Below are 11,340 nucleotides of genomic sequence, written 5' to 3' on the forward strand. Positions count from 1 at the left end.
TACATAATGTGCGTCAACTCGGCGTGTATAATATATTAATCTGCTTTAAATTTGTTTCTACTAACACTTTACTTATTCAATAAATTCGAACATTAGTATAGCTCAATATCAATAACATATAACCGTTTTGTATAATATTGGTGCTTTGAATAGGACGATTGATAAGACATTGCTTGTATTTGTTTTAAACGCTGTAAATTGTTTGCATGAAATGGTATTATTTTCTTTTATTCAGATTTTTTAAATAAGATCAAACAGCACCCATGAATATAAAACAATGTACATGTACTTTGCTGATCGAAATACAATATAACAAAATAATGAGCTAAATAACGATCTGTATTACAGCTGGTGTGGGAGATATGGAAAATTTGAGAGAGGCAGTTCTTCACTTAGGAAAGGTCCAACGACTTCTGGGTGAAATCAGTGCCTTTTGGGAAACAATGTTGGGTGTAGTAAAATTTCTACAGAAAAACGATGAAGGGAACGATTTACATATTCTGACAATGAAGTACAAACCTACTGATGCTACAAAGGACATTGAGGAGTCAAAACAGGTAATGGGTTTAATATAAGATTATGTTTTTGTAATTGTGTTATAGGATTAGAAAATCCACATGCGCTTTAACCGTACACTCAATATATTCGAACTACATCTTTCAAGAAACCCTCTATGTAATTAACATGAAATTCAGACATTAAAATGAGAAAACATTGACGACTCGACCACGATCAAGAGTTCGATCGCAATTTATGAAAATATCAAATTGAGCATGAAAAAGCACGCGCACTACCTTATACGTTTTTTTTTGTTTAATATGATTTTAACCAAAACATGAACATAATATGAACTATTACTAATACTGATTCAAACTCAATATTTATGGCATGAGACTTTAAAATTATTTCATATTTATAAACATTACATTCCAAATATAGTATCGTTTGTGTTTTCCTAAGATATGGCGCATTATTTCGAAATAGCTCTGAAAACGCCCTTACATCGACTGAGAGTATCGTGAATATACCCAAAGTTAAACGCTAGAATTACACTATGTATAATTTCGGATTTTGCGGTCTATGAGAGCCAATGGAAGTACAATGTTCTTATATCCGTCGTTGCTTATGAATGGAACAGTTAATTTAACGAATGGATCGGAATAGACCAGAATAATTCTTGCAAGAAACGTCAGATTGGGTAATTAGGATATATGATTTAGGTTTGGTTTGGTACTTGAAAACTGGTTAAAATCCCTGTGAAACATTGTTCCAATGACCAACCGTTACCTTGAAATTAAATATACATATATATTTGCATGAAAACATCTCAGTATTGACTGTACCGTGAGGTTGTCTGTCTCACCTTGAATGTTTGGTTGGTCTTTAACCTAGTGGAATGTCCCTGAAGTTTCAATTAGACACAAACCTGCTTCTTGGATTATTAGTGGGACAGACAAAGCGTCGTTTAATGTTCCAGTGTCTCGTATAAATGAAACTCAACAGCAGGATAAGACAACGCTTGTCCTTCAATTTTAACATTAAGATTAGAGAATTAATGATATTGACCAATTCACATGGGTTAACACTATGTGTCAATATCAAAAGCTCTTTGGTTCGAGTAAAGTCATCACGTGTGAAAAACACCAAGCCAAGATCCTCACATACGTATCTGATTATGAGTTGAATCAAAGCAATACGTGTATAGTTTATTATATCAAGAAATGGCTTATCACAGTTTTGGTTTAAATATTTACGTTAGATATATACACTGGCTAGGCAAGATTCCTTCGTTTATGATTTCAGTTTTAAAGTTATACCAATGTTAATTTACCGAATATTATATTTTAGTATTGGACGATGTTCGGGTCTATCTGTCATGGATATGCGCGAGAGTCGACGAAGGAAATCGGACCACTATATTCCTTTCTTGAAAGGCCTCTTGACGAACTGTCACCAGGGGAAAGAATGGAGAAGACAAAACAACTGATTCAATCCATTGAAGAAGACATCGATAAAACATATCCAGCCAATGACAGTTCTCAGTAAAGTTACTGTGAAAACAAATTGACTCTTCGTAAAAAACGTATTACTTAGAGATTGTAAAACAAGTTAAATGTTGATGGGATTAAAAAGATTTGCGCTATTCTAACGCTACATTCAATCGATTAGAATCATAGTTTTAAGTGTTATAAGAGTTAAGAACCATTATATTATGAGTTTATTTTGTATGTTTCAATTTGTAGGTTTTGTTGTCAACTTGTAGACTTTGTCATCATATAACATTGTCTTAGAAGCATGTAATTAACTACAAAGATATGCTACTCGGCTTCTCCCTGTAGTTTAAGTTGAATTCGAATTATGTTTTTCATTGGGCAAGGTCGCCAATTGGTATGATAGTAGTAACTTAAAATGTTTTGTTTTTTTGCAACAAATTGGTTAAGGCTTTACTCATTAATTAATAAATGTAGTAAACGAAAATGTAATTCTGGGACTGGGACAAACTTTGTCAGCTGTGTTTACTTTATCAAGTTCTAAATGAATGTGTTTATTAAAGAATAAAAAGAAACAAATATAAAACTAGTTTCATTAAAGTGCATTTCATTGTGTCCATGAGAGTACAATATGATAAGAAGGCAGGAAGACAATGATATAATCATCTATATAAAAATGTGCTTTTTAACATAACAAGCTTAAGAAGCCTATTTTTTATAACGCCAAATTTGGCAAACAGGTAATTTTAGTCCAAAAACTTTTAAAAATGAAAATATTATATTAACTTACCAATCCAAAAAAGTGACCTTGGCCTAAAATGTTTCGAGATATTGGACCATTTCATTGTGTAACATTCCAATCAAGACAGCGTTTATAACGATTGACTTACATGTATAATTCCATACAATTTTCCTTATGGAATATTCGGGAAATGTACAAGTATGTAGTTGGGATTTAATTGTATTTCTTTTATTCTGTGTGTTGAGAGTTGAGCTGTAGTTGTTTAGAGTTAAAATGATTTTTCTATGGTTGATCTGTAGTTGATTTTGAGAGTTAAGCTGTATTTTTATGTTAAGACATAAATCAGAAATGTTTATCTTTATATCGGGTTCGTACTTGTCACAAGAGGTGAAATATTAATTACAACTAACTTTTTCTTTGAATGTGTAACTCATACAGTCATGTATTAACTAATTGTCAATGTACATTATTGTATATATTTTCATTTAGTGTTGGCAATACCTTTTCTGCTAAATGTCATATATATTTTTCACAAATTCAAAATTCTTACTTAATGGTATAGTATTTGGTAATTCCACACGTGTAAACACAATCGTTTTATGTTTAGTAAGACATTTAAAACAAATCTGTTACAATATTCTCATTTTATTTGACAAAAATAAGTATTATGCATGAAAACATGAATACACCATGTTAATACTTTGTGACAAAAAGTATTTGTTTGTTAAAAAAATCATATATATACCGGTTGTGCTTTAAAGTAATGTCATGTCCCTATTTTTATTCTGTTGTTTTGATTATCACAATGCTCATTATGAAAACAATACTATATGGAGATTTTATAGTTTGTAGAAAATATGCACGTATTCCCGTTTTCTTAATAACCTCTTGATAATGTCATGTCTTATACACCTAGTTTTGAACAAGTATAATACATAGTTTTTATAATATATACTATGTGTCACGTGGTACAATCATCTTTACATAGCATGACGAAAATTTATCCTGGCACCGCGTGCAAGTCTATAGAGCACAAACTTGGAGTGGATTCCTGACTATAAAGAATGACACTATCTTTTTTCAAAAAGGAAGCAAACGACACAGAGCATAAAACATAGTCATTGTTGTTTGGATAAAGTGGAGAGTTCTGCTTTCTTTAAAATCATAACTCAAATAAGTAATGTATCATGCATCGATATTATTGAATCTTGAAAATGATTAAACTTGTCTCTTTTAAGAATTTGTGTTTTAGTTCTTCAAACTATTTTTGCATTTTGGCAATAACTTAAACAATATGTTGCCAACTCAAGTTAAACAAAAACAACAACATTCACTTCATCCCATTATTTTTAACATTTGGCACTATGATAATAATGATTTGACCTTGATTTTTGTCCAATAAAAGAGGGGTTACTAGGTCACGGATGTATATTGTACAATAACCTTTAATAAGTGCTCTTGACGAACGATTGAGTCACATGCCATCCGTGATATAACCATTAGGTATATATTGTAAAAAAGAGTTGTTAACCATTCGTCCTTTTGTTTACATTTGCTTAGTTATTGGTTTGCTTTTTTTTGAAAATTTATGTCATGTGTGCATTTAATCCAAATTTTCAGTGCTCGTAGATCTAATAAAAGTTTGCGATATATTATGTTGAGTTTATAGATCCTTGACTTTTAAACAATGTAAAAGATGTGTTGGTTACTTATTTGAAAACAGGATTTGAAATTCTCTTTACATTATGCCTCAATAAGTTATACATGTAAACTTCCTATACGGTATCGGTACATATCAGTCCTGTCTAATTTACTGACGACTATCATGAGAAATACTACCATCAAAAGTACTGTCCATTGGATCGGATATATACGAAGGCTACCGAAAGTTTTTATTTCCGATATAAACTTCCTGTAAAAATACAACATAAGCAAGTAAACGATTATGTTGATAGATGAAGAATATTATCTCTATCCAAAGAAATACTATTAGAATACGAAACGTGTGGTTCATCGGCGTGTTTAACTATTCAGTGATTATTTACACGGAAATCAATTGGTGTTGAGTAATCTTGTAGAGAGTACAAGCGAATTTATGCAAATTATTTAATGGGTACCAGTATTCTTATGCTTCTGTTTGTAAGAAGAATGGTGAAGAACTGAAACAAAAATTCCATTGATAGCCTGCAATTTAAAATGCCTTAACATCTAATAGACACTTTATTCGGAAGCAATGAAACGTAAAATAAAAGGTACAGCACAGAAATATGGCTCTTTTTTGTGACTGAAATTATCATTTTATAACAATTCTTTTAATAAACAAACACTGACAAAGTCACAATACGTGTACATATATTGTACAGTATCTTAATGCTCTTTTTCGACGACAAGATGTCGGAAATCGCCATTGGCTCCTTTTTTAATCTGCTGAAAATGTCTCATAAATCCCCCTGGTACAATTACTGAACCATCGTTTCTGTTGGTCGGTACAGGTGCCGAGAAATTGGACTGTCTGGGTCGGGAATTGGGAAAGGGGGATGGTCACAGAACATTTTGAAGAAGTTCGGCGTGGTTCACCCTGTGGGTATGTTGCGTGCCGACGAGGGGTTTATTTTGTCTGGAATATTTTGCATGACTCGATATCATTTACCAGCAAAAAGAGGCATACGCGTTTGTCCAAAACAAAATATTATAAACAAAAGAAATCTTCTTTTTTTTCCTTTCGTAATTATTTTTCGTTAGTTGGTTTTCTCTGGCGTTTCCATTTTTGTTGTTCACATTGTTATTTTCATCATTTTGAATAAGTATTTCTTCAAATTAAGCGTTTAAAGTCCGTTCTGCATGAAAACAACCAGCAAACCCCCGCCAAACGCTGATTCGGTTATTGTGCCCATTGCTGCAGTACATATGCTACAAACATGTGTACTCTACATGGATAAATTGTCAAGTCAAAGGGAAGCAAATCTTAAATAAGATGAAAATAGTCGTCTCGAGTTGTCTGCTGTAAATTGATCAAGTGTTATTAATTCTCTCGATCCAGAGTAAAATCAAGTTATCAAGTTAACCAATATTTTCAACTCTTTCACCGATATGCATAATATGAATACAACGCCACGCTAAAACAAGGACATTTTGCATCAACATTAAAATATCTACTTTAGTTTAACTAATATATCACCAAATCAAGTAGACAGGTTTAACAAAATTCATGTTCATTACCCATATAAGTAACATATGCAAGCTAGCGAACACCACTTTTGGATGGCTTGCTTTTTTTATCTTTATTACAAAATAAACACACGCACAACTACCAAAACCTGCTATGCATATTCAAATGGTTTAGTAATATATTTACAACGCGACGTAGTCCGAAACGCCTTAAAGGTCATTAGCCCAACTTTATCCACACAACGTACTGATCTTTGGTATTTAAAAAAGAATAATCCGGGATCGATATGATGTACGTGTCAATACTCGTCCTAGATATTTCAAATGCATATTATTCACTTCTTGTAAACTCTTGTTGAAACTGTGATGAAGTTGAATTTTGTTATCTCCATGACTATTTTAATCATAACGAAAGTACATTATGTGTCTGATTTTTGTTTGTTTTAAAAATGTCCCTAATTTTAACTTACTACCATTAATTGCCATTTGAGAAGTAATTATTAACATATAGCACATGCTGTTTGCTAAGCTTACAAATATAATATCCCATCCTTTACAGGGGTCCACCGGTTCGTGTTTCTGTTATGATATGATGTGTTCGCATGGCAAGCACAATCTTATTTTTTAGTATGTAAATCCGATGGTTTTGCTTTTGATAATGTGTTAGAAAAAGACATGACATTTACTAACCAATTAATAATTCAAATGGCAAAAATCATTCATTGAGCTTTTAAAGAATATCGGCGATTCTTCCTTTAGCTTTAAATTTCAACTTCAATACTAATCTCCTATTTTCTCGTAAACATTATTGTTTTGATAATCTTTTTAGCTTGATAGCGTTTACTTTGATGCTAAAAAAGTTTTCGTTTTAATCTTTTTTTATATAACTCCCTTGACATATGCTTGCAAAACTTAGTGTGAATTTGTATATTTCGGGTAAATTTACGGTGTAATTTATATTTCTTTTTCAACCGACATAATAAGATACAAAATCACTTTCAGGTTGCGTACCGAATACCATTTTTAATTGTACCTTAGACATGGAATCTCGCATTACAAAAAAAGGAATTTAACTTCCCACACCTATATGTTTTATCGTACAAGTTTCCATTTTACTATTATGTACTAACAAGAAAATATAATATCTTTTTAGTAAACACCTCATCTATCGTTTATGATGAAAATATGCCAAAAATCTCTACCATATCTTAAAAGGCAAACTACTCTTATAATCGCAATGTAAAATCAATGTCGTTTCAAAAAGGAATGGTCTCCCCTTATTAACACGGATCTTAATATTCTACCACCATCAGCGGCATGTCCATACCTTATTTATGACACCGTGTTAGTTAAGTTGATAATAATTTCTTGTAGCTTGATTGTGATTTAAGTTGGAAGTTTAAAGAGTCATGCATGAGTCCGATTCCTGGTTAGAATCCAGTATTGGTGTCCCTTTTGAGGGGTGATGAGTAGGTACCCCTAGTGGCGATCGAACCCATAATCTGGTAGTTTATGATCTATATTACGCATACAGCAATTAACTAAAAAAGTTGTTGCATACCAACATATTGCTTATTACATCGAACACTAAATAAGTCGGAAACAATTATACAAGATAGCAAGGCTTGCAATCGTTTAAAATACATACCATCAGTACATTTACATAGATTTGTTGGATGACCTAATGTAGACATCGGAAATTCATCACACATAGCGTTCATAAAGTTGACACTTACACTTATGAAACCAATACTTACATAAAATATATGAAACGGGGACAAAGAATCGGAAATATATTCTGTACTTTTAGTCCTTTTAAGTATTTCGGACAGTTTTTAATAAGCCTCATGTTGTGTGAGTATGACAATTCTCACAAATGACCTTTATGACAAATGTACAACTTCCCGAAAAGTGACTGTCGAAACATTACGAAAACATGTTATTGTTTGTTAAGATATATTGTGGAACAGAGTGCGTATCCAATACGATATTTGCACGAGTGTTTAACATAACTGTAAGACACTGTTCGAGTGTTCTCCGAAGCCTTTCCTTGACAGTTTAGGGTTTTCCTTGTACTTAAAAGCATAACAAAAATACGCTTGTTCTGATTGATGTACGACTTTAAGCGGCATCCGTATGGTATACGCCATATACGTTTTCTCAATGACAAGCAAGTTGCTTTTGTAAAAGAGAACAAGCAAGGACATGAGGCAAAAGGCGATACAATGCACGACAGTTGTACGAAAATACACGGGTATGATTAGAAATACACAGAGTAAATTTGTAGGTTGCGGTTATTTTATATTTATTGTAGGCACACCCCGTAATAGCGTCACGACGACATAAATTCGACTTAATATGTAACATAGCGTCACTTTCCTCACATGATCTGGCGCAGTATAAATTCTCCGCAACTCGTACAAGAACCTTCATTAAAGTTAGCAATGCGACAGGGAGGAATGCTACAATGTGTACGGCAGCTGTACAAAAAGCCCGGGTAAGTTTAAAATTCATACAATACGCTAATTATTAACTTGGAGCAGTTTTATTTCATACTGCTAAATATACTACTGAATCAAATATTTACACTAAACATATGATACGAGGGCAAATAATCGTGAATATATTCTATACTTTTAGTCCTTTATGTTTCATATTCGGACAGTTTTTAACAAGCCTCACGTTTTGTGAGTGTGCCATTCTCACAAATGACCCGTGCATTGTTTTACGACTTCCCGAAAAGTGACTGTCGAATCATTACGAAAACTCAAAATCAATGTTAATTGCGATAAATTGTGGAAACAGATTGCGCATCCAAAACGATATTTGCACGAGTGTTTACCTTTACTGTAAGACACTGTTCGAGTGTTCTTCAAGGCCTTTCCTGGATATTTTATGGTCTTCCTTGTACACCTAAGCCTAACAAAACATAGGCTTGCTCCGATGTTTGCACGATTTGAAGCGACAGCTATGCAAAATACAAAGTGATAATATCTAGGTTGCGATTATCTTATAATTATTGTAGGCACCCCCCATTTCACGACGGCATAAATTCGACTTAATATGTCACAAAGCGTCACCTTCCTCAAATGATCAGGAGCGGTATAAATTCGCCGCAACTCGTACAAGAACCTTTATTTAAAGTTAGTAATACGACAGGGATGTACGATGAAATGTTTACGGCAGCTATACAAAAATAAGCACGGGTAAGTTGTAAGATTCATACAATACGCCAACTTACAACATGAGGCAGGTTTTATTCATACTGTTATAGCTTCCACATAACGAGAAGTGGGCTCGCCTGAGCACAAAGTTAGTCTTGACAGTATGGCAGGGAAATCACAGTATACTGGCATATTCATCAGTTTTACATCCTTTTGCTAACCTTCCATATGAGAGGTGGAATTACCTGAGATTGAAGAAAGTCTTGACATTGTGACAGGGTAATGCCAGTGTACTTACATATTTGATCAGCTATATCTTATAACTATAATGAATTTGTTCCAAACAATTTACCATTTGGTATTGACTGTCACAAACGGTGTGTAGATATAACAAATAAAATCATTCAATATGTTTAAACAGTGGTTTACAGATGGCCTTTTACGCAATACCAGACACGCACATGATTTTTCTTGCAAGTGTTCACAAGTAGTGATTTAGTAGTTTCTTTAAGGTTTAAAATTCGACATGCATTTTATTGTGGTATGGTATGCAATGGGGCTGTTTAAAACTGGTGGAGTCCTCTTTTTACTCTCGTCGTTTTCAACGGTGGGTAAACTCGAACAGCTTCAAACAGCATCCGGTATAAGTTTGCAAATCCGGTTTACTTGCAAACTTAGTTTTTTTATTATCTTAGATATCAACTTCAAAAGCGACACATAGAAAGTTTGCCCATTAAATAAGAAATATTTTAAGTAAAATTAAAAAAAAAGTTTTAAGAAATATGAAAATTTTAATTCCAAAATTGATTTCTCCCGTTGGCCACCAATTGGATTTTAGGTCCCCCGCGGGGTTTTGGCAAACTCCAATTGGAGAATTTTCCATATGAGCCGAAACGGGGGAAAAAATCAGCAATTTGAAAAAAATCAAATATTACAATTTGGAACAGAAAATTACATTTCTATTTATGTTTTGAGTACTAGAGTTATTAGCTTTATTAAAATCTAAAAAAAAAATCAAAAATTATGATTTTGTAAAAACGGTTCTCCAATTGGAGAAATTTCCAATTGGAGAATTCCACAGTCAATTTCTATTGATAAAATTCACCAATTGGAGAATACAGAAGTTGGAGAACACAGAAGTTGGAGAAATCACCAGTTGGAGATTTCCACAGTATTACAGCTGCTGGGTTAAAAAAAGTTGGGATATATACATGTCATCATATAATTGCTAATTAATTTAATATTGATAGAATATTCAAGAAAATAACAAATGCAAGATGTTAGTTGTTACCTGATTTCGCGTATACCATCGGCATTTTCAACTTGTGTGTAATCTAAAGCAGTTTTATTATATACAACTGCGTCAGATGTGTAGTTTTATTATTCCTTTTCAGAAAACTGTTTTATCAAAATGCATATTTCACTAATAAATCTAAAAAATCAAACTGTTAGCTTAATTTTGCATTTCCCAAAGATACTTCCTGGTGGTACTTGGTTATAATATTGAAATTTTAATCGACTTTAAGGTTAGAGAACACTGAATGTTTAAGACCACTCGGTCAAGGATTACCCGTGAAAGCGCAAGCACTTGCTTCAAACAGGGTCCTTTAATTATTTTTCAAAGCACCGATGAAGGGGTACAACTTTCATTGGTTAAATTTAACTAAAATAAACAAGCTCGATTTTGCTAAAGGTGATTAGCTGATAAAATCACTCTCTAGTCCGTTTCCTGGCTAGAAACTGTTACTGTGTCATTTTTGAGAGGCCATCCATGAGATAATAGCCCTGGTAGGGATCGAACCCACATAGTCATGGGTAAGAAGCAGAAACCTACACCACTAAACCACTTTCATCCTTAAAGTACCGAGAGGCAGGCATCACGCGGCAAAGGGATCGAGCTAAATGGACCATGGAATGAACCCACGACTACGACTTCAATAGGCTACGCCTTAACCAATAGGCTACGGAGACGGTATTAATGCATGTACTCAATTGCAGATTCAGTGGGGGGGGGGGGTCAGTCGTCCGTTTATACATTCTTAGTCAATATCGGGGAAAATACAATATTAAGATAAAAATGCCCTATTTCGGACTATAAATTAGAGGAGTACACCTACCCCGGCCCAACATTTTAAGCCATTCAATTTCTGTTCTGAAGGAGGGGCGGATGTGGAAAGATTGAGCCAATGAGTTTCTGTAATCAGAATTGTTGTTTCATAATGTTATAGACAGACAGACAGACATTTTTATTTAGACTTGTACAATGTACATCATC

At 33.4% G+C, this 11,340-nt stretch overlaps 2 protein-coding genes across 2 annotated transcripts in view; one reads left to right on the plus strand and one right to left on the minus strand.

Moving 5' to 3' along the window:
* Positions 1-4,383, plus strand: part of LOC128240746 (probable DNA double-strand break repair Rad50 ATPase) — a 34,751-nt gene extending 30,368 nt beyond the window's left edge. The window contains exons 8-9 of the mRNA XM_052957567.1: positions 349-557; positions 1,849-4,383. Of these exons, the coding sequence (XP_052813527.1) occupies positions 349-557; positions 1,849-2,046 (407 nt within the window). The 3' untranslated portion in view covers positions 2,047-4,383. The remainder of the gene's footprint in view (positions 1-348; positions 558-1,848) is intronic.
* Positions 1-11,340, minus strand: part of LOC128240743 (uncharacterized) — a 122,971-nt gene that overhangs the window by 41,942 nt on the left and 69,689 nt on the right. The window lies entirely within an intron of this gene.

This window comes from Mya arenaria, chromosome 7 (assembly GCF_026914265.1).
Source record: "Mya arenaria isolate MELC-2E11 chromosome 7, ASM2691426v1".
Taxonomy (NCBI): Eukaryota; Metazoa; Mollusca; class Bivalvia; order Myida; family Myidae; genus Mya; species Mya arenaria.